General features: G+C 36.5%; 2 protein-coding genes across 2 annotated transcripts in view; one reads left to right on the top strand and one right to left on the bottom strand.

Moving 5' to 3' along the window:
- Positions 1-16,068, top strand: part of tonsl (tonsoku-like, DNA repair protein) — a 31,128-nt gene extending 15,060 nt beyond the window's left edge. Inside the window, exons 18-28 of the mRNA XM_084394089.1 lie at positions 1,939-2,404; positions 3,342-3,532; positions 4,464-4,564; positions 4,654-4,810; positions 6,374-6,452; positions 6,551-6,858; positions 10,675-10,846; positions 10,960-11,135; positions 12,222-12,295; positions 12,452-12,585; positions 15,536-16,068. Of these exons, the coding sequence (XP_084250215.1) occupies positions 1,939-2,404; positions 3,342-3,532; positions 4,464-4,564; positions 4,654-4,810; positions 6,374-6,452; positions 6,551-6,858; positions 10,675-10,846; positions 10,960-11,135; positions 12,222-12,295; positions 12,452-12,585; positions 15,536-15,738 (2,061 nt within the window). The 3' untranslated portion in view covers positions 15,739-16,068. The remainder of the gene's footprint in view (positions 1-1,938; positions 2,405-3,341; positions 3,533-4,463; positions 4,565-4,653; positions 4,811-6,373; positions 6,453-6,550; positions 6,859-10,674; positions 10,847-10,959; positions 11,136-12,221; positions 12,296-12,451; positions 12,586-15,535) is intronic.
- A 60-nt stretch (positions 16,069-16,128) lies between these two features.
- Positions 16,129-19,452, bottom strand: LOC311281289 (uncharacterized protein). The gene is made up of 4 exons (XM_084394119.1): positions 19,267-19,452; positions 18,930-18,994; positions 17,032-17,127; positions 16,129-16,924 (listed from the first exon to the last, which is right to left on the bottom strand). Exons 1-4 carry the CDS (start codon positions 19,307-19,309, stop codon positions 16,760-16,762), a joined length of 369 nt encoding a protein of 122 aa, XP_084250245.1. The 5' UTR covers positions 19,310-19,452; the 3' UTR covers positions 16,129-16,759.
- Between the last annotated feature and the right edge of the window lie 4,712 nt (positions 19,453-24,164).

Here is a 24,164-nt window from a genome sequence, read left to right on the forward strand (position 1 = left end):
TTGAAAATATCTCAAAGGCTACTGCAGACTGTCAACTGGCATGTGTGTTTTGCGCCTGTGTTTAAGGAAATAACTCTATATTAGCTGGTATCAATAGTCTATATTCGTCATTCAAAAGGAGAAACCAAAACAAGGACTTCAGATATGCAAACCGTAAACCATTACCATTTTCAATATCAATCATTCTGATCACTTACTTCATTTCAGACGGCTCATGTTGTTATGAAAATATTCGCATATTGCAATGCTCAGTAAGATGGTGTAAAATTAGAACAGCCTTCTTTTCTTCGCTTTTATTCTCGTTCACTAAACTGAATGACGGTGATTCAACATGCTGAATTGGCCGAATTGCCACCAACGTGAGCCCGAATACAACTAACATGCGGAACACACAGCAAAGACTAGCCCGACAAGCGCTCACCGACGGCCCGACCTTCGACTTGGTGTGTCACGGCTCTAAGACTCTGATTTCATGAGCTGCGTGTGTAGATGAACACAGTGCAGCGCTTCACTCTGAAACCAGCAGCTCATATTTTTATTTGCCTGCCAACTATCAAAATAAAAGATCGATGGGTTACCGTTTGAAAATGAAAAAATTAAGACATAAGTATTGTTATTGTGATTTTATATTAAAATAAAATTATTATTACTCAAATTTTTATTAAGTGAAATAGTGTTATTACAATGTATTTATTATTGTTGAATAAAAAAATTAATAAATCACAATAATCATTTTATAGTTTATTATATTGGTTAAAAACAGTGGGAATTTGGCTTATGAAAACCTATTTTTTACAGTCTATGATGAAAACTCAAGTGTAAAGATATTTTTTATAACACATTTTTTCATCACCAGAAAAACATTGGTCTAGGGTTTACTTTGAGAAAACTATTTTCACAAATTGCTAGTAAATTTTAGCAACATTTTATTTACATCTTCAAAATAATTTTTTATTGCAGTGAAGCTTTTCCTAAATCCTAAATTAAAGGAGAACTCGGTAACTCTAGCGAACTCTACTCACTTCTTCGCTGATTTTCCCTTTTGTTGTCGCATGTTTTCCCCACGAGCTCCCCCTACAGCTGTGGGAGGGTGTATATTTCACAACACGGTCGTAAAAAACTCACTTGCGGCGGCCTCCTCCCGCTCTCTACCGCTGCTCATGTGCGTTTGTTTTGATCGGAGCAAGCCAACTGTATCGTGTGGAGCTATGTCTACCGAGGTGGGTAATCTGGTAATACATCATACATGCGTGTTTGTTTATGTCGAATTGCCGTAAAGCAATTTGTGTTTCGCGCTCGTTCTCATTTTCGTTCTCGCTTCTCACGAGACTTCCAATTTCTATCTTGCCGGGACGGTAGTCCCCAAGTTGCAAGGTTGGTTTTCCGCCTGGGAACGCTGGGGGGAGCAGGGAAAGTCACCAATATCACCAGAACAGGTTGTTTAACCATCCAAATGATTTCTAGACAGTTTTATTACGTTAAAAAAGTTACCAAGTTCTCCTTTAAACAATTTTCCATTTTGAGATCCTAATCGCTAGGGATGTGCCCGAAGCCAAATACTATGTTCGGAAAGGAAATGACTCTACGGAGCCCCTAAAAGGACATGGTGATGGGAAAAAATATGAGATGGGAGGAAAAAATATATTTTAATATTTTTGCGTTCTCTTGCAGTTATATAGTTGTGTAATTATATTGTATATAATTTGCGGGATTCAGGGATCAATATGCGGGGTATTGAAATCGCTTTTGAATGTGTGCTCGCTTTTTACTTCGACTTTCCTATTCGCGATCACGCATACTCTGTATAGAGAGGGGTGGTACTGACCACACATTTTACAAGATAAGATATTTGTCAATGATGCTCAGGATCTGGATGACTGACATCGACCTGTCCCTTGCCTCATGTTTTTTTTTTTTTTTTTTTTTTTGTTGCTTTAGAACAAAAGCAGTTCTTCAGGTGATTCTGACTCTGATTGCTCGTTCAGTCCTCTTCGTCCTGTTCGGTCAAGACCGCGTTCCCCAGCGGCCCAGTCCTCGCAGGAATTCCCACCCAGTCAGGATCTTCCCTCCGTATACGCCGTCAGAGAGACCGCGTTGCCCCCGCAGTCAGACTCGGGCAGACTGGAGTACCAGAAGGCCATGCAGAACCTGGGCAGCGCCAAATCCCGCCTCCTCACTCAGAGCCTATCAGAGCCGGCCTTTACCAGCACGCCAGCGGTGTCGGCCAATAGCAGATCAGCTTTGGTCCCAGAGGAGCAGTATGTGGCAGATGATTGGCTGGAGGATGACCTGAGTGATGTGCAGCCTAAGAAGAAGCGGAGAGTTTCTGAGCAAAACATCCCACGGGAAACAACTTTCAGAAATCAGAATCATTTCTCAGTCTCTGCTGAAGTTCCTTCTAGAGGTGTGTGACAAACCGGCGCAATCATCCAGTCATTAGTTTCATGAGGATTACAATGTACACACAATGATGTATTCAGAATATTAGATTTTAGAGATTAAATTAGATTTTTTTATTCATTTAGTTGGGGCTTCACTTTTAGTAATTCTATTCTTGCATGCAATGCATCATATATACAATGTGAATTAGTTCAATCCTACATTTAATGTCCAACAACTGATATTTTTAGAATTTTTTGCACTCCCTTGCATTTATTTAATGGCTAAAGTAATGCAACACTTTAATAAAGTAATACAAAAGTAACTACAACATTAGTTTCCTAAAAAATTGTGCTTAACACAATAATGTAACATTTCAACAAACACTTTTAAAAATAATTCCCATACATAATCCACAACACTGACATTTACACACAATAATAATAATAAGTGGCTTCTGAAATACTTGACTCTGATTGGTCAGTTGCTGCAGTCAAATATTTTTGAATGATATATATATATATATATATAGTGTTATTTAATGTAATACACTATAATATAATTAATAGGTGGATAGTTTAAACACTAAACTGTTTTGTTGCCCATTGTCAAGTCTCTCACTATTTAGCAGTTTCTTTCTTATCACATTTTCAGATCAATATTTTTGAGGTCCTGATCAACATGTCGGCATTTATTCTGTGATAATGGGCAGCTTAATATATGTTATAATATAATATCAAATATTTGTATGTTTTTTAATAATTTAATATAATATATTAATGTAAAAATATACAGATATTAATAATGCTATAAAATATTTGATTGCCTGTTGTTAATTTAAACTTCTGCAGTTTTTTTTCTTTTCATCACAATTGTATTGATTAATTCTGGGGTCTTGATCACCCTGTTGGCACTTGTTTTGTGATAAAGGTCAGCTGACTCTTGGATTTTTCTCATTGCAGTTCAGAGTTCCTCCAGTAGGGGTCTGTCTCTGAAGAAGGGCTCTAATAAGTCTCGGCAGGTGAAGATGAATCAACTGCCCGGGATGGTGATTCTGGGCAGGAGAGAGGTCAGCAGGTCACATAGTCCCATCATGAACGAAGAATCCGACCCGAATCATGATGACCCTGCACCTCCGACCCATCAGTCAATGGTAATAGACCTCACTGTATCATTGGATGTGTTTGGAATGTAATGCCAGCTCACTGTATAGTAGTGTTGCTGCACTCGAGGTCTTGGTCTTGCCTCGTCTTGATGGCATTTGTACTCAGTCTTGTCTCGGTCTTAGACTAAGAGGACTCTGGATTTTAAGACTGGTCAAGACCACCACTTGCAGGGATATCACTAAATTGTCAGAATTATGTGTTAACATCATTAATATGATTGGATGTAAAACTTCCTGCTTCAGATGCAGTCAATAACTTGTCTAATTTGATTTCTTTTGCTACTGTTATTCCGAGTCAGAAACAAATGAGTAATTGGCAAAAATGTCACCACAAAATTAATACAAATGCCCACGAAATTGTATTTTTAAAACATTAATCTCAACATTATTTATGCAGTTGTAATTGTATCAATTCAGACACAGTTTCTGTGCCAGCTCTGCAGTGCAAAGACAGATTTTGTTGTTAGTGATTTCATTTGATTGACAACAGCTATTATTCTAATAGTATTCATTGATTAGACATTTCTGAGGCAGTAAATGTGGATCTTTAAGGTCTTTTTTGGTCTTGACTTGGTTTTATATTTTATAGCGCTTGCTATGTTTCTTTATAATATGTGAAATGGTATGCAGTTGCAGTATAAAAGTTAATTACCTCATTACTTTGCATGTTTAATTTAACAAGTGGCATTCAGTTATCATTTTGGAAATAAATGCAGTTATTCTGCATTTCATTTTTATCCAAATTTTATGTAACAATTACTAAAACAAAATCAGTTAAAAAGGAGGTTAGAAATCCAATACTTCTATTTCTACATAACACTTCTCATTGTGTTTGATACTTGCAGACTGCTATGATTAATAAATTAATAAATGCATTATAAATTGGCTGAAAAATGATTATTATACTTTCTTTTTTAAGTCTTCAGCATCATTCCAGAACCGAACAGCCCATGTGCCTGCACCAATCAGGATGAGGGTCAGAGTTCAGGACAATGTCTTCCTGATTCCAGTTCCTCACAGGTCTGATGCTAGTTTTGTATGTATCAGGTAGTGTGTGGTGTGTGTTCTGAGTGTATGTAATTGTAGATGTTGTTTTTGTGTTTGTGTAGTGAGGCAGACTCCTGTACGGTGGCCTGGTTGTGTGAGCAGGCCTCTCAGCGCTACTATCAGAAGTGTGGATTACTGCCACGTCTGTCCCTGCAGAAAGAGGGCGCTCTGCTCTTACCCACAGATCCACTGCTGGCTGTGCTACACACCAATGAAGAGGTCAGAGGTCGTCTGAAAACTCCTGTCCACTGTTTTCTTTTTTTTCTTCTTTTTTTTTTACGAATAAAAAAGATTTTTTGGGGGATTGTAGCAAAAGAAATCATACTGTCACAATTGAGATGAAAAGAATTGCCAGGAAAATAAATGAATAATTAAATAATGTTAATAAACAATAAGTAAGAATTTTGTTATTTTATTTGGGTGGTATGATCAAAATCATAATATAGTTTAATGTAATATACAATATAATATAATATAATAGACAGATATAAACTATTTTGTCTCTCACTATTCTGCAGTTTCTTTCTTACCATATTTTCAGAACAATATTTTCATTTTGAGGTCCTGATCATCACCATGTCACAATAAAACAAAATAAATATTTTATGACCGAAATAGGGAAGCCTGTTTTCCGCCAGGGTATAAAAAATAAAAAAGGTAATTGCGACTTTTTATCTCACTATTCTGACCTTTTTTCCTTCTAATTGCATTTTATAGTTTATATTTTGCAATTCAGACTTCATGATTCGCAAATTGCGAATGTATAACTCACAATTATGAGAAAAAAGTAAAAATTGTGATATATAAAATCAGAATTGAGATATATATATATATATATATATATATATAATTAATTCTTTTTTCCTCAGAATTTATTAAATATAAACAAAATTGTGAGATATAATGTCTGAATTGTGAGACATAAGCCTGGAATTCTGAAAAAATTAGTCAGAATTGTGAGATTAAAAGTTGCAATTAATTTTTTTAATTTTTTTTTATTCCATGGCGGAAACAAGCTTACATACCAAGATCGTGATTATATAGTCTAATAATTTAAATACTTTGGTAACACTTTATTTTGATGGTCCCTTTTGAACATTCTGTTGACTATAAGTAGCTTTGCAACTACATGTCAACTAACTCTCATTAGAGTATTAGTAGAGTGTCTGCTTAATATCTACTAACTCTTTATTGTGATGCTTCTCCAGACATTCTACTGACTATAAGTAACTTTGCTACTACATGTCAACTTATTCTAACCCTAACCCTACCAGTCTACTAATACTCTACTAATACTCTAATGAGAGTTAGTAGACACTTTTAGTAGAGTTAGTAGTGTGTTAAAGGGACCATCAAAATAAAGTGAAACCAATACTTTACTTCATGGTACTTAATCTCATTTGGTTTTCTTATTTATTTGAAACTTCATGGACACAAAACCAAAAGATAATATTATTCTTGACATATGATATAGTCTGGTAGTGAAGTTTCACCTTTATATTAAAAACAAAAGACTCAAAAGAAGAAAGTCTCAGTAATGCATTATAAATATTACTGGATGTGTTTGAAGTGTGAAAGGGCCTGGCTGCCCAGGCTGATTTTCACCTTTGAACAAAAGTGTGCCAAGATCCAAAATTAAAATTCCATAAAGGTAGTCCATACAACTAGAGTGCTTTATAACAAGTCTTCTGAATCCATACAGTAGCTTTGTGTGATAAACAGGCTGAAAGTTTGCTAATTTGCTTTCTTTTTTTCATCTTCGGGTGGATGTACCTGCTGCAGGTTCTTGCTGAGGTGTGTTCATGGGATCTTCCTCCGCTCCCTGAGCGTTACAGGAAGGCCTGTCAGAGTCTGGGAGTGGGTGAGTGACTCTTTGTGTTCCTGAACCTCTTCTCAGTCTCAAAGAAGTCTGGGATCTTTCTTAAAAAACTGATGTTCTTCATGTTATGTGTGTTTCAGAGGAGAACCGGCGTGTGTCCCGGCTGTGTGAGGTGCAGGACAGCAGCTCCTGTGTGAACGTCTGTGGACTCAGTTTGCCTCCAGCGTCTCTGACTCCTCTCCTCCGAGCGCTGAAGCTGCAGGCCAGCCTCACGGAGCTGCGCATCACTGCCAACCGTCTGAACGACGACCTCCTTCCAGAATTGATGTCTGCTGTTGCCACTATGCCCAGACTCAGGATTTTAGACATATCAGCCAATCAGATCACTGGCGAGGGTCTCAAAAAAGCATCGGACACATTGGAAACGAAGAGTCAAACTGCTTTCCCTGTAAGTATACTTTCATTCATTCAGTAATATAAGATCTGTTATTAAGCTGCATTCACACTGCCAGTGTTTTTGTTGATGTATGTTGCCAGTGGGCGGCGGTGAGGTCGCATTACCTCTACTGGCTGCCTTAACTTCTTACACAAAAACGTTTAGGCTACAACGGCCATGATTGTTTTTTTAAAATTGGTATTTAGATATATTTACAGGCCAAAACAGTTTGGTTACCAGCATTCTGCAAAAGAAAGTAAGTCATTCAGGTTTGAAATGACATGAGGGTGAGTAAATGTAAAAAAAACTGAATTTTTATTTTCGGGCAAACTATCCCCAAAATACAAAATTATTATTATTTTTTAATTCAATGATACTCAAGAAACTCAAACTGCCAGTCATTTGTGGTAAATGTCTAAATGAGTAAGTCATTCATTCATTTGATTAATTCAAACGGCTGATTCAAGTAAATGGCTCTCTTTATGAATGGGCCATAAATGGTTCACCCGACTGATTCAGATTTATCGTGTCTAAACTTGAACACTATTAACTACATATTTATTGAATGTGATATTTCTTAACGTGTGATATTTCTGATGTAACTTATTTATGATAAAAACATTTTTGCCCTTATATCTTGAATTTTAGGGCCATTCTAATGGCACTCTATTGGCTCCATCTTACCTGTGGACCTACGTAAATCGACAGCCCAATCTAGTCAAGTCAAGTCATCTTCATTTATATAGCGCTTTTAACAACGTAGATTGTTTCAAAGCAGCTTCACAGAGATGCGTATCATTTAAGGTAACAGAGATTGTTTTGGCTTTATAGCAGAGTTAAGTTATTTTCCATCTAAAGTTAGTTTTGATTGATTTGCTTACGTCGCAACGATCATTTGTTATTAAATCAGGGGCCGCTAAGACGACACCATTCCCTCTACACAGACTTTAAACGCGAACCTGTGAGAAACGCTGATGGCGTTCACATGCGCATTTAGAATGGGTTCTATAGTTATGTGCGTTTGAATATACGCAGGTTTGGAATTCCCTACAAGCCAAGCCTAAACAAAGTACTTGTCTTTCCTTATAAATTTTGATAAAGAATTGTATTTTATTTTGTTGCTTTGGGGTAGGAACGCGAAACGGATTTTCCCGACAACGCCTTATCTATGTAAATCGACAAAATTGATTATAGGTCCTCTTATATTTCATACAGTTGTTTTTTTTTTGTATATATATATATATATATATACACTACCGTTCAAAAGTTTGGGGTCAGTAAGATTTTTTATGTTTTTAAAAGAAGTATCTTCTGCTCACCAAGGCTGCATAATTTATTTGATTAAAAATACAAACAAAAACAGTAATATTGTGAAATATTATTCCAATTTAAAACAGCTGTTTTCTATGTGAATATACAGTAAAAGTGTAATTTATTCCTGTGATCAAAGCTGAATTTTCAGCATCATTACTCCAGTCTTCAGTGTCACATGATCCTTCAGAAATCATTCTAAAATGATGATTTGATGCTCAAGAAACATTTATGATTATTATCAATGTTGAAAACAAAATTCTTTGATGAATAGAAAGTTCAAAAGAACAGCATTTATTTAAAATATAATATTTTCTAACATTATAAATGTCTTTACTGTAACTTTTGATCAGTTTAACTCATCCTTGATGAATAAAAGTATTGGTTTATTTTATTTCTTTCCCCCAAAAATAAAATTAAAATTCTTACTGACCCCAAACTTTTGAACGGTAGTGTTTAATGTTACAAAAGCTTTAGATTTCAGATAAATGCTGTTCTTTTGAACTTTCTATTCATCATAGCATCATGAAATAAAAATGTAAATAACTGTGTTCAACATTGATAATAATAATCATAAATGTTTCTTGAGCATCAAATCATCATATTAGAATGATTTCTGAAGGATCATGTGACACTGAAGACTGGAGTAATGATGCTGAAAATTCAGCTTTGATCACAGGGATAAATTACACTTTTACTGTATATTCACATAGAAAACAGCTGTTTTAAATTGGAATAATATTTCACAATATTACTGTTTTTGTTTGTATTTTTAATCAAATAAATTATGCAGCCTTGGTGAGCAGAAGATACTTCTTTTAAAAACATTAAAAATCTTACTGACCCCAAACTTTTGAACGGTAGTGTATATGTATATATATATATGTATATGTGTGTGTGTGTGTATATATATATATATATATATATATATATATATATAAAATATGTATGCATGTATGTGTGTATGTATGTATGTGTATGTGTGTGTTTTTATAATATTATATATTTATATATAATGCTTTTTTTTTTCTGTATATTAATATTATATGATATATTATTGTATTCACCTTTCACTGATGAACTGCACTTTGACATCCAACAAAATGCTTCATATATAATGTGACGGGTGTAAGTGTTTTCACACACCCTATATTGGTGCACGGACGTGTTGGAGGGGATGAGTAAGTGACATCTGGGGTGTGTTTTCCAAAAGCATTGTTGGTCAACTATGATGGCAATTTCTCTATTAATAACGATTAGTAAATAGTAACAATTAGTAAAACAATTGGTAAATGTGTATGGTGGAAAATCTTTAAATAGCTTTTATAAAAAATAGTTTTCCTATGTGGTCCTTCTATATTAAACAAATTAGAATGTCATTAAAATGTATTTATTCATATTCAACAGTTCAAAAGTGTTATTTCCAGGCATGGTAAAATCAAGGAAAATAATGAAATCATGGAACATTTATAGTCAGTTGAGGGAAGGTGTTTCTATGGCTAAAATATTAATTGTGTGATCTTTATACAATTTAAAGTCAAGTCACCTTTATTTATCTAAAGCTTTATACAATTTATTTCAAAGCAGCTTCACAGTAGAAAACAGGACAATGACGATCAATGATGCAAACCGTATCAAATATGAGAGGAGTTCAAATTCTGCTGTAAAGCTACTCTACAAAGTCAATAGTGTCGTTATTCAGCTTATGTCAGTTCAGTGTTGATTCAGTTCATTAACTGTTCAGTGACCATTATGAAAAGAGTTAAATTCAGCTATAAAGCAGCTCTACAGAAGACAATTGTGTCATTATTCTCTTTGTTCACATGTTGAAAAAACAAAAATCAGTTATGAAACCATATCCAGACATATCAAACCACTTTTTATCAGAAAGTCATTGAACAGGAAGATGCGTCATTGGTTTTGTGGTTTTGTGTGGGAAGTGTTTATGGTGAAGTCTACAAGAACAGATGTGTGAAATTCACACTTCATGAATTTACAGAATATAGAATATATAGAGTACGTGTTGATCATTTCCTTCTTTCAAGAGTTCAAGAGATGGTATCAGATGATTGTAAAATTTATATTGTAACACTTTATTTCAATCCACTTTAGACATTCTGCTAACTTCACAACTACATGTCAACTAGCAGTCATTAGAATAGTAGTAAATTGTCTGCTTAATATCTGCTAATGCTTTATTTTGATGCTCCCCAAAAGACATTCTACTGACTATAAGTGACTTTGCAACTACAATTCAACTTATTCTACTAACACCTAACCTAACAGTCTTCTAATACTCCAATGAGAGTTAGTGACTTGTAGTAGCAAATCAATGCAAGCTAGTTGACATGTAGTTGCAAAGTTACTTGTAGTTAGTAGAATGTCTGAAGTGGGCGGTCAAAATAAAGTGTATCCATTAGGGTATTGATACATACATTGATACATAGTTTTGGTTTTTCATAATTTTCTTTTTATTTATTCATTTTACTTTTTCTAATCACATTTTTGTCTCTGTAGTGTCTAGAGGAGTTGAATTTAAGCATGAATCCTCTGGGTGATGGCTGGACACAAGCACTAGCAAGTCTTCTGTCTGCTTGTCCCCTGCTCTCCACTCTTTCCCTGCAAGCCTGTGGCCTCTCTGCACGTTTCCTCCAGCAACACCGTCTCCTATTAGCCAATGCCATGGCCAGTAAGTGCACTGTCAGAAACATCTGATCTGAAGTGGTTAGACCTCTGTTTGACAACCAAATGAAAGCAAAGTAGTTTTATGTTGTTTCTGTAATGCTGTATTGTGCTCTCCAGACACCGGGAATATGCGGTCGGTGTGCCTCTCCCATAATGCACTGGGCTCCACTGGATTTGAGCTTGTGTTGAAGACTTTACCGATGCAGTTTCTTACGCACCTTCAGCTTTCTGCGGTCTGTAGAGGTCCATCCGACCAGCCTGCCATGGAGATCTTTACTAAACTCCTTACACAGGTACACTGACTCCTTTTTTTTGGAGTTTTACAAGTTTTTACAAGTTTTTCAAAAATGTATAAAGGTTTCCACAAATACTAAGCAGCTCAATCTTTTTCAACATTGATAATAATAGCCCTTTTCACACATAATGTCTTTACTGATAAATTACCTTTAAGAGATCGAGTGTGAACAGGACCTTTTCAAAAATACCAGTAAATCAGTTCTGACAATTTACCAGTAAGTATGAGAAGTTGTAACATTACAGTATATTCCTGGTATGATGCTATGTATGAACAAAGAATGAAGATTACTGGTATGAGCGCGTACGAGGTCTGAACACGCTGGCGTAAGAAGGCCAATCATAAAGTTCTTATGGAGATGACGCTATTACTATTTACAGTAAGCTTTGCTGCTTTTATTAGTTTTTCTATGTAAATATGCGCTAGATGGACATCTTTGACCATTACACTGCGTTTTGCAGCTTTTCAAGTGTTTCACGTTTGTTTGAGACCCTTCTTCTTTTATGGCAAGCCAAAAGAGTCGGAATTACGCTATAGATGAATTTACATCCAAAACTCTGTATTTAATGGCGTTTAAGACCGATTTAGCGCTGTCAAATATGCCGTCTTCATTCCAAATGCTGTAAAAAAAAAAAAAAAAAAACATGCACAAATCCACGTAAATAAATAACTGGACACTAAATACTGGGTTAAACTGATGTAATTTAATCAACTTTAAGTTTAAGCTACAAATAATCATTATATTAATCCATTTTAGACCTAATACAGTTGGAACAGAGGGACAAGTTGGGCGTTAAAGGGATAATTAACCCAAAAATGAAAGATATTTTGAAGAAACAGCAAATGGTTAATGGGCATAGTATTTTTTACACATACTATGGAAGTCAATAGTGTTCATCAACTGTTAGGTGACCAATATTCTTCAAAATATCTTCTTTTGTGTTCAGCAAAAGAAATAAATTCATATAGGTTTGGAACAAATTGAGTATTTTGTATTGGTATTGGCATTTCACTGCACTATCTTCCTGTAACATTGTATAGCTATGTAAATAATATTGACTAAATGTTTGTGTTTGGCTTCCAGGGTGACTGTCCACTCACACACTTAAATCTGGCTGGAAATGGCCTTACGGACCACAGCGTCCTCTTGCTCGCTAGGTGAATATTTCAACTCTTCTATTACTGTACCGAAATGTCAATGCATCATTTGTATCCTTATTTCAGTTTTCAGCCCCTTTACAATAATAATAATTATTATTGTAAATGTTACATATTTATAATATATTCTCAATAATGATCATTGGTTGTTTTTAGGTGTCTTCCTGTTTGTCCTTCCCTGGTGTCTTTAGACCTGTCTGCCAACCCTTCAGTGACCTCAGTCGGTCTTCAAAGTCTCCTTAACGCCCTAATGGAGGCCCAGCGACCTTTGACCCATCTCAACCTTCAAGGTATTTTCTTTTCCCCAGGTGCTTTTTAGGGATATTCAGGTTTGATTGCCATTATTTTGTCTCCTCGGAGAGCATAATGTAGCAAAGTTCGTTCACAAAGGAAGGAGGAGCCGGGAACTGGCGAACATTTAACATAAAACTTTAATTATAAAAATATAGCTGGAAGCAGCAATTAATGGGGTTCAAGCACTTTAAGGCCTTTAAGCATATGTGTATAAAGGTATTATGTTGTATTTAGCAAGCATGTAATTACTTAGATCATAGATGGAAAATACCATTTCTAGCCAATACAGGCAGTTTACTTTTTTCTCCTTTGTAACAGTTAAAGCGCCAGCTGTGGCCCGATGTCCATAAGTTTCCATGCTTATTTAGAATCATGTGACGCATGTGCACACCAAATTTCATGAAGTTCTATGCAAATCAGGCAGAAAGAGGGCCATTTTTCAGTCATTTCATGTGATTTGCCTTAGAAATACAGCTTTTTAACAGTTGTAGCCCCACCTATGGGCCGATCTCCATAAAAGTCTGCATGCTGCTTTTTATGCTTTCGTTTAGGAATGATAGGCTTTTGGTTAGACTTGGCAACGCCTATTTTCTAAATGGCCCTGCTATAGCTATCTTTGGGATACGCGAATGACCTCAAAGGTAGTCTTGGTACCTTGGACAGAGACACAGCATGCCAATTTTCAAGTCAATCATACTTAGGGTTGCGTAGTTATAGCCATTACGTTTTTTCCATGTTATAGCGCCACCAAGTGGCCAGTCGCCACGTCCTTTTTCACGTGACCACAGAATGAACTCTTGCATATGTGTGCCAACTTTGGTGAACATATCTCATTCCACTCACGAGTTATAGCCTTTTTTTATATATTTATTGACAATCAGACTCCAGAGAATCTTGCTGCACTGGTTTGGTTCTGATTGGGCCAAAAACCAAGGGCTAGTTCGCAAAAGTAGGTTTTTCAACAAAAAAAACGATGATCGAAACCAACACTTTGAGCCTATGCCTAACGGTTTAGGAGCTATAAGCGATTTTGTACTTTTGACCGCTGTAGCGCCCCCGTCTGGCCGATCGGAGAGAGCCTTGGTTACGTTGTAGACGTGTGAATACTGCCAGCCTTCAAAGTTTCAAGTCTCTACGACTAATGGTTTGGTCTGCCCGATCACTTTTAGGGGAGAATGCTGATCCTTGGAAATTTTAAGTGCTACACGCTTGAAGTCATTATGTATTTTTTTATTATAATTGTTTGTATGGACACGTGGGTTTGTTTATACTTGTGACTCAAACCAATTTTATTCCATTTAGTCTTAATAAACAACTTTAATACAATACAAACTTTAATACTTTAATTTTAATACAAACAACAAAACAAAAGTAAAGAGGCAGCCCCTCATGGAAGAATGCCACTTAAACTAACACAAAACACAACGTAAAGTCCAGGCTTGTGGCACTCGCGCCATCGGCCTCGCTCCGTTCCCATGGCTCTCGGCCCCGCCCTGCTTGCCACACATAAATTGTCCTTTTATTGTGAATTTTGCTTTTGAACCTGCCAGTGGCCTGCAAAGGTGATAGGTTCAAACCACAAAAAGGTGACATGCACACAAGCAATACGGTTAACCTCAAATGGGATTTAAAACCAGTGCGCCGCCGCACTGAAGCGTTTTTTTATTTATTTAGTTCAAAGTTACTATCAGATTTAATGTTATACCTTGACAAACTATACATCATTAAAAAGATATAAGACTCAAGTTTCAGTATTTGACCACTATTGTATTCTGAGAAACTTATAGTGACAGTTATTTCTTAATTTGTGTCAGGAGTTATGAAATGGAAAAATGCGTCGATACCTTTAATATGAATTATGAGCGTCAGCCGCTTTCAAGAAATGACAAGGAGGCAGCCTCTCGCAATGCAAAGTCAATGGAGACGGTTTGATTGTCCCCCCCCCCCCCCCCCCCCCCCCCATGGTCTCTATCATAGACTGTAAAAAAAATAGGTCTCTATAGCACACTGCTTACTGCATGGCTATTGAGACCACACCCCCTACTGGCACTGTGCATGCCTCCATCACATGTACAGAAGCCCAAAGCACAAGACTATTGAAGGCACACATTTGAGCCTGTGGACTAAACAAAGTGAAGTAAGATTTGATGATATTATGGGGAAATATATTTATTAAATGTTTAAACTGCAAATATCACATACAAATGTATTTATCTAGTAGATAGCAAGCTGATAAGTTAGATGCTAAATAACCTAGCATAGCTTTATTTACCACATAAGACAGATGCTAGCTACCTCATGTGGCTGTTTTTCTCTGCCTCCTGCAATATGTTTTGAAGATCATTCCAGTTGTTTAGCTAGCCTTACTATTTATATATCTGTTCATGCCATTGCATTAGTAATATTTCCAAAAATCCCCAGCTTAACTTCCCATGGAAATTTACTGGAAACTTTCCGCCCCTTTGCAACCCTAATCATATCATGAACAAGATATCAAAATTCACTCAGAACAATGACAAGTTTTTGACACCGTTTCCCACGCATCATTTTTTTAAATGATTATTGCTGCATCTAGTCAGATCATAATCTTGCATCTTGCATTATCTCAGGAAATACAGTTCGAGAAGCTCATTTACATAAAGTTTGAATTGCTGGACGTCACCAACAATCTTAACAAACTTAAAATGATTGCTGTCGTTTGTAAATGTGGCTTTATTGCAGGGCTGCCCTCGACTAGAGATTTTTCCAGTCGACTAGTAGTCGTTCATTTAAGCGATTGGCCGACTAATCACACGTTTATATTAAGCCATAAATCATAATAACGAGCCTTTAATTGCCTTTTTTTTGTGACTAACCGACTAATAAAATGTTGGTCGACCAAACCTCTTCTATTGTGTGCTTTACAGTATGTGTCCTCTAACGTTTAAAGTTGGTTCTTCACAACAGGCTGTCAGGTGTCAGGACCACTGGGCGATGTTTGTTTGGACGGCCTCTCTGATCACATCCGAGACCTGCGTTTGTGCTCCCAGAGTCTAAATAAGCTGGACCAGGATGCACTGCAGCAGAGCTGGAGACGGAGAACAGAAGCTGTGCACGTCTTCTCTCGCGACTCCAAATGCATGCTGAGCGTCACTGCAGCCTCGCAGTGAACCGCATCAGTCTAAATATAACCTCTGCTAAGTGTCGTTTATGCACAAAGTTAACTGTTAATGGGTGAATGTTTGAAAACTTTCGTCTGTAAATATTGTCTAATTGTAGCATGTATGAAATATTATGTATTTTTTATTGTAACTATTTGTATGGACACGTATGTTTGTTTATACTTGTGACTCAAACCCATTTTATTCCATTTAGTCTTTCTGCAAATTGTCTTTATTGGTGGTTAGTTTGTGAAATTCAAGAAATTATGAGTTTGAAATGGGCGTGAGACATCAATGTATGTGGTGTGGTGCTAATGGACCAATAAAATACAAATTCAAGCATGCTCTGTTTGTAATTTTCAAAAATTAGAAAAGAACAAAGACATCACAAACCATGAATGCTTTTCACACATTTATTTTCCAGGTGATTGCAGAAGCAAAAACTGGTGCTAAAGTAAAGCTGGGTGTATGTGACAAATATGCAAAAAAAAAAAACCTGTGACATACAAAACCACAATAATCACGCTATTAACTCTAGTACACAGCAGAGTTTCATTACCTTTTCCAGCTAAAGCAAATACTCGGAATCTAATTTTACTTTGAATCTAATAGACCATTAAAGTTATAGTTCACCCAAAAAAATTAAATTCAGTCTCACTCTCATGTCGTTCCAAACCCATAAGACTTTTGTTCATATTCGGAACACAAATCTGAGAGATTCCTGTCCCTCCGTTGAAAGTCTATTAACCCAAAACTGACGTGTCAAAACTTTAACACAGAGATTGTAGAAGAAATCCATGCGAATTGAGGGTCTTCTGAAGAGATGCGATCGCTTTATATGATGAACATATGAACATCGAGAAGGTACATATGATAAACGGATGCTCAAACATGCTTGACTTTCAATGAAGGGACAGAAATCTCTCAGATTTGTGTTTCAAAGATGAACAAAAGTCTTAAAACGACATGAGTGTGCGTAATTGATGACAGGATTTTAAATTTGTGCACAATTTAATACATTTCTCCATGCCTATTTCTTGCAAACACTAATGTTAGCACAGATGGTTCTGGCATCATCAGTAGTTGAAAGTTCTTCGACCAGAGTGTCCGTGTACTTCGTCACAAACTTCCTACACAGTGACTTTAGGAACCCGATCTCATCACAGACCATCGACAGCTTCTTTTTAATTTCGTCCTGCAGGGAAGTGACAAGCACACTCTAAGCCGGTAATCTTTTGTAGTTTCTGTATTTGAATAACATCATTATTTTATGAAATCATATAAAAGAGTACTTGTACTAACCGCAGTTGCGCCGTTGGAGATCTGGCCTTTCAACTTCTTCATGGCCCACTTGCAAGCCCAGCACATTCCAGGGAGTTGTTCTGTTTGATTATCACCCTAACAAGACGATATACAGGATTTTAGAGTCAATAGTTTAAATATGACAGTTTGAACCTAGAAGTTCAGATCTAACATGACTAGCTTGACATCTGTGAAGCTTCTTTGCATCTTGCAAACACTTTTGGAGTTTAACTTGCAACTAACTTCACAACTACAGTACCAGTCAAAAGTTTGGAAACATTACTATTTTTAATGTTTTTGAAAGAAGTCTCTTATGCTCATCAAGCCTGCAGTTAAAAAAAACAAATAAAAAAAAAACAGTAATATTATGAAATATTATTACAATTTAAAATAATGGTTCTCTTTTTTAATATACTTTAAAATGTAATTTATTTTTGTGATGCAAAGCTGAATTTTCATCAGCAAGTACTCCAGTCTTTGGTGTCTTATGATCCTTCAGAAATCATTCTAATATGCTGATTTATGATCAATGTTGGAAACAGTTGTGCTGCTTAATATTTTTTTTATAACCTGAGATACTCTTTTCAGGATTATTTGATGAATAAAAAGTTAAAAAGAACTGTATTTATTTAGAATAGAAATCTTTTGTAACAATATACACTACCGTTCAAAAGTTTGGGAACAATAACTATTTTTTTTTAAAGAAATTAGTACTTTAATTCAACAAGGATGCGTTAAATTGATAAAAGGTGATGGTAACGATTTATATTGTTAGAAATGTTTTTATTTTTAATAAATGCTGTTTTTATGAATAAATGCTGTTTTTATGAATAAATGCTGTTAACGTTTTACTCATCAATGAATCCAGAAAAAAGTATTCCAAAAAAATATATTAAACAGCACAACTGTTTCCATCATTGATAATAACTGAGTATCAAATCATCATATTAGAATGATTTCTGAAGGATCATAAGACACCAAAGACTGGAGTACTTGCTGATGAAAATTCAGCTTTGCATCACAAAAATAAATTACATTTTAAAATATATTAAAAAAGAGAACCATTATTTTAAATTGTAATAATATTTCATAATATTACTGTTTTTTTTTTTTTTTTTTTTTTAACTGCAGGCTTGATGAGCATAAGAGACTTCTTTCAAAAACATTAAAAATAGTAGTGTTTCCAAACTTTTGACTGGTACTGTACATGTCAACTAACAGTTAGAGTATGTCTGCTTAATATCTGCTAACTTTTTATTCTGATGTTTCCCAGCAGACTTTCTACTTACTAGAAGTAATTTTGAAACTGTCAACTTATTCTACTAACACGCACCCTAACACCTAACAGTCTACTAATACTCTGATGAGAGTTTGCTGAGATGTAGTTGCAAAGTTAATTATAATTAGTTGAATGTCTAAAGTGGACCATCGAAACAATATATGGCAAAGATGTGACCTCTTATTGAAATATATATAGGTATACACTGTGCTTGATTGGCCATTTTATATAGGTAGTTTGCAAAATATACCCAGACAGCAACATAGTGTCGACCCAGATCCGGCCCACATCTGGGTACGGATGGAATCCACATGTACCAGATGTTGGCCGGATCTGGGCCAACACTATGTTGCTGTCTGGGTACCATCATCATCATAAATAGATCATGTAGTTTCCCTGTTTTAATATAAGTTGTGAATTTTGTTGAAATGTGTACAATTATCAGTTAATTTTCAGTTTTTTGCTATTTACGCAATCATGGAAAACTCTCAAAAAAATCTTGAAAAATAACTGAAAAGGTCAAGGAAGTTTCTATGAATATACATTTTTGACCACTACTGATAAACAATAATCTGGTGAAAGCATGTACAAATGAACACAAAATGACACACAAACTCACAGAGCCGACTTCTATTTCATTTCCATTAGACTCTTCTTTGTGCATTTCCCATTGAAAAGCACAAACTGTGAGGGGAAAAAAAAGCATGATAAATTGAACACATACTAAATAGAAGACAATATGTGGGCACTTAATATAGCCTACTGTTAAACAGAACATTAGATTAAAAAATATGTACATTTTGGGCACATTTGAGCTGGTTTTAGCATGACCAGCATTACAAATGTCCATAAATAAACGTAAGCTGCTCCAAACTGGTATACACTGTTCAGCTAGGCAATGAAAGAAAGATGAATAGATTGATAAAGATAACTACTGATCTGTGATCTGATTTTACCTGAGGATATCAGCAGGGTGACCAGGATGATACTTCGCAGCATCTTGTTTGGCAAAAGAGTCTGAATGCTATTAAACTCTCCCCTGGTTTGCTGCAGATCTTTGGTGCCACACTGTTTAAAACACCTATTTGTTCAACCAGAAACCACAGACATTGTGAAGTGAGACCAGTAACACCCCTCAACAGGACAAGATGTGTTTTTTTCATCTTCCTGTGTGATACTCATTTACCCTAAATTACATTACTTTGATTATACATACTATATCTAATTAGCATTCTTTAAATTCAGTGTCAATGCTAAAAGCAGTTAGGCTGTATGTTTACTTAAAATTAAATCCCAAATTAAGGCTATATGTGACCCTGGATCACAAAACCAGTCATAAGTCTGGTGGACCACTCAATCATTCTGATTATGTTCAAGATGGACACATTTCTAGCATAGCCCTCCTCTGAGAAAACCTTGCGATACGTTTTTTTCCAATCTTATCTGAAATTAGCAGTGTTGGGGGTAACGCATTACAAGTAACATACATAAAGCAGTTATGATTGTTAGATTATACTTGTTATAATAGGTATAGTTATGATTGTTAGATTGATCAGATTACTTTTTTGATGTTACGAGTAAAGTAATACGTTACAAGTGACATGCATTACGTAATCATATTTTTTTTAAATGTTACGAGTAAAGTAATGTATTACAAGTAACGTGTTACATAATCAGATTACTTTTTGATCTAACAAGTAAAGTAATTAATTACAAGTAATGTGCATAACGTAATCAAATTACTTTGTGATGTTATGAGTAAAGAAACGCATTACAAGTAATGTGCATAACGTAATCAGATTACTTTTTGATCTAACAAGTAAAGTAATGCATTACAAGCAACATGCATTACGTAATCAGATTACTTTTTGATCTAACAAGTAAAGTAATTAATTACAAGTTAGGTGCATTACGTAATCAGATTACTTTTTGATGTTACGAGTAAAGAAACGCATTACAAGTAACGTGCATTACGAAATCAGATTACTTTTTGATCTAACAAGTAAAGTAATGCATTACAAGTCACATACATTATGTAATCACATTACTTTTTTGATGTAAATGAAAATTACATTCTAATAATACAAATACATTTATTTACAGTCAAAAAAAGTTACTGCAGATTAAGTATTTTCAAAAACAACATTCACAGTATAAGTATGAATTGTAGTGGACAGATGATTAATCAGAATTTTCTCCCAATCTAAAATCAAAACTTTTAAAATTTAACTGTGATAGGACTCATTAGATATTGCTTGCTGCAATATTTTCTATACCTACAAGAGTCTCCTTGGATAGAAGGAATGGGTGGATATTTCCGGCAATGTATAGGATGATGCACAAGAGTCCACTGTAGAGGTTGATGTGCAACTTTGCCAAAAAAATCCATGCATTTGCAAAAAAATGCTTTTTGAATAGCTGTCCACTGTAGTGACCACTATGCGTGAAAGGGTTAAGTAAAGATCATGATCATGAAGATATTTTGTAAATTTCCTACCGTAAAGATATAAAACATTTATTTGTGTGAGTGGATGCAGCACAATCGCAAACATAAATGGACAACTTTAAAGGCGATTTTTTTGCACCCTCAGATTCCAGATTTTCAAATAGTTGTATCTTGGCCCAATATTGTCATATCCTAACAAATCATACATCAATGGAAAGTTTATTTATTCAGCTTTCAGATGATATATGAAGCTCAATTTCCCCAAAAAATACCCATGTGACTGGTTTTGTGGTCCAGGGTCACATATATGTTTATGCCATGGTTCACTCATGGTATTAGATAGTTATACCATGGCACTGAAATTAAATGTGCCATCATAATCCAAGAATACTATGGTACTACCATGGAATATGTACAAAACACATGTCAAAATCAAATTATTTGCCGTTCATTTGTGGCAAATACAAACTTGTCTAGGCTACTGCATGTTCTACACTGTTAGAAAAATCTGTAGAAATTACAGTATTACTGGCAGCTACTTGCCAGTAACTTACTGTAGATTTAAATTGATGTTATTTACTGGCAACAATTTGTTCAAAATTAAATGAATGAATAAATTAAATGTTAAAATAACAGCCTCATGCAAAGCATTCTGGGAACCAAAATCTGAAGGAAAAAAACAGAAAAAGGTTGATGAAGATTTCTGGTTCCCAGAATGCTTTGCATTAGATTGTTATTTTATAATTTTATTCTGTAAAGACAAAGACTTGTTAATGTTTAATGCTCATTTAACTTTGAACAAACTGTTGCCAGTAAATAACATAAATTTAAATCTACAGTAAGTTACTGGCAAACAGCTGCATAACTACAGCACATTTTTTACAGTGTATGCCTAAAATGCAACTGCTTTTTTCAAAACATCATCTTAATGTTTAGGAAATGGCAGAGGCATAAATCCCACGTCATTCAAACTCTGAAAATCTGAAAAATGACTGGGAAACCCAATCATGAAATGAAAAACCAGAATGAAATGGACCCCCTTGTGACTCATTTATGCCACTGCAACCTCAAAGAATAAAGATATACATATTTTTTTTGTAATCGGACTATACACTGCATGTACTTTGTTTGACTGACTATAAAAGAACCTGTATTTTTGTATGGAATTTGGAACACTTCATGCACGAGAATCGTTAAAGCAACCGTCATTGGGGTTTCATTATTTTTGTATTTATTATAATGAAAATGGATCTGAATAAGAAATGGCTCTCTGTTCCAACCCTGGTCACAATAAAATGCCAATGTACTCAATTCATCCAACATGATAGGAAATAAATTAGCTTGTTTAGTGTTTCATAGAAGTAAGAACGCCACACAGTGAGGTAGTGGAACGACATGAAGGGTGAGTAAGTGATTATTTTGTGTGAACTTGATCTGCAAAGCGTTTTCACACCTTTCAAACCTTCAACAACCCGACAACTAAAAAGCAACATTTGACAAACAGCTCACTCTGACACACATTTATTTTTAGCCACTTTAAAGGCTATTGTCCATTGTCTCTTGAAATGCAGGGCAGGTAGCTGTCATAATTTCATTTGAACCAGTTTCAGAAGAGATGTACTGTTTTTAAACTATTTTGTGATGCATCAGCTGGATTCAAGTTGATTTACAGATGCTCTGATGTTATCAGATATTTGAATGTATCAGTGACTGTGAGAAAGACATTACAAAGGAAATGGCTTGTGTGGTTTTGAGCTGTTGAGTTGAAGATCTCCCAGCTGGCCACATTTTGTCTTCAGTTATTCAGGTCTTTTGCATCTTAATGAATCCTACTTACCAGTATCCATTGAAATTGGCATAACCTACTTATATTTTGTGCATATTTACTTTGATTTAAACTTCACTTAAATTCAACCACCATATACTGTGTTACTGATCAATGAATGATAGGGTTTCCAAAATCCAGTAATTAATTAATTGAAAATAATGAATGCAAATATTTTTATTACCAACACCATGAAATCATTACCATCTTTAATTGTTTTGGTTACATAATTGTCATTTAATGCTTTTGTTCTGTCAGCATTTGAGTATTGTTTTTTCAGATAAGTTAAGGATGTATTAGGGGGAGTTTTGTGCCGGAACTAAATGACTGACGCTGAGTGTGTGATGGTGGGAAGTGTTATTCACCCTCAATTGTGGGTCTAAATTCCCACATTCATGTTAGATGGCCTGATTTTGTAGCTGGTTTTGCAGGTACTCAGTCATACTTAAGTTTGCTTTGTTTCTCTCTCAAAACCATGAAATGGTTAGGTGGGGCAATGCGGTTGCAGAGTATAATGTGGCATGCAGGGAAGCTGAAGACAGAAGACTAAGGTTCTCACAAAGCACTAATAAGTTTAATTCTTACTAAAAAGCAAGCAAACAGGCAGTGCAAACACATCTCAACATAACTGGACAAAGAGTGAAGGCAAGGGTGAGGCTTAAATAAAACTGAAACGAGCTAATAAATGACACACAGCAGAAACCAATGAACTAATAATGACGGTAACCATGGAAACTGAACAAAGGCAGGAAACTGAACAAAGGAAAATGTGAAACTCAGACATGAACAAAACAGGGAAACAGATCAAAAACAACCCTGACAGTACACCCCTCCTCAAAAGGTGCGTCCTTGCGCCGTACACAGACAGTCCAACTGAGGAGGGAGGGAGAAAGGGAGGGCGGGGAGCAAAAGAAAACCCAAGGGGTGGGTGCCTTGGAGGCTGACAATGGGCGGTTTAGGGTGAATAGGCAGCGACCAGGGCGGCACCAGCAGCTCAGGGGACCAGGGTGGAGCCGGCAGCTCAGGGGACCAGGGCGGAGCCGGCAGCTCAGGGGACCAGGGCGAAGTCGGCAGCTCAGGGGACCAGGGCGGAGCCGGCAGCTCAGGGGACCAGGGCGAGGTCGGCAGCTCAGGGGACCAGGGCGAGGTCGGCAGCTCAGGGGGCCAGGGCGGAGACGGCCCTTCAGGGGACCAGGGCGGCACCAGCAACTCAGGGGACCAGGGTGGAGCCGGCAGCTCAGGGGACCAGGGCGGAGCCGGCAGCTCAGGGGACCAGGGCGAAGTCGGCAGCTCAGGGGACCAGGGCGGAGCCGGCAGCTCAGGGGACCAGGGCGAGGTCGGCAGCTCAGGGGACCAGGGCGGAGCCGGCAGCTCAGGGGACCAGGGCGAGGTCGGCAGCTCAGGGGGCCAGGGCGGAGACGGCCCTTCAGGGGACCAGGGCGGCACCAGCAACTCAGGGGGCCAGGGTGGAGCCGGCAGCTCAGGGGACCAGGGTGGAGCCGACAGCTCAGGGGACCAGGGTGGAGCCGGCAGCTCAGGGGACCAGGGCGGAGCCGGCAGCTCAGGGGACCAGGGCGAGGTCG

The sequence above is a fragment of the Rutilus rutilus genome, assembly GCF_951802725.1.
Source record: "Rutilus rutilus genome assembly, chromosome: 21".
In the NCBI taxonomy this organism is placed as follows: Eukaryota; Metazoa; Chordata; class Actinopteri; order Cypriniformes; family Leuciscidae; genus Rutilus; species Rutilus rutilus.

Bases quoted from the DNA above. Each gene is read 5' to 3' on its own strand.
- LOC311281289 (XM_084394119.1), bottom strand. From the start codon at position 19,309: ATGCTGCGAAGTATCATCCTGGTCACCCTGCTGATATCCTCAG. The intron at 18,995-19,266 runs GTAAAATCAGAT...TTCCCCTCACAG, and splicing joins CACCCTGCTGATATCCTCAG to TTTGTGCTTTTCAATGGGAA. The intron at 17,128-18,929 runs GTGAGTTTGTGT...TCGTCTTGTTAG, and splicing joins ATGAAATAGAAGTCGGCTCT to GGTGATAATCAAACAGAACA.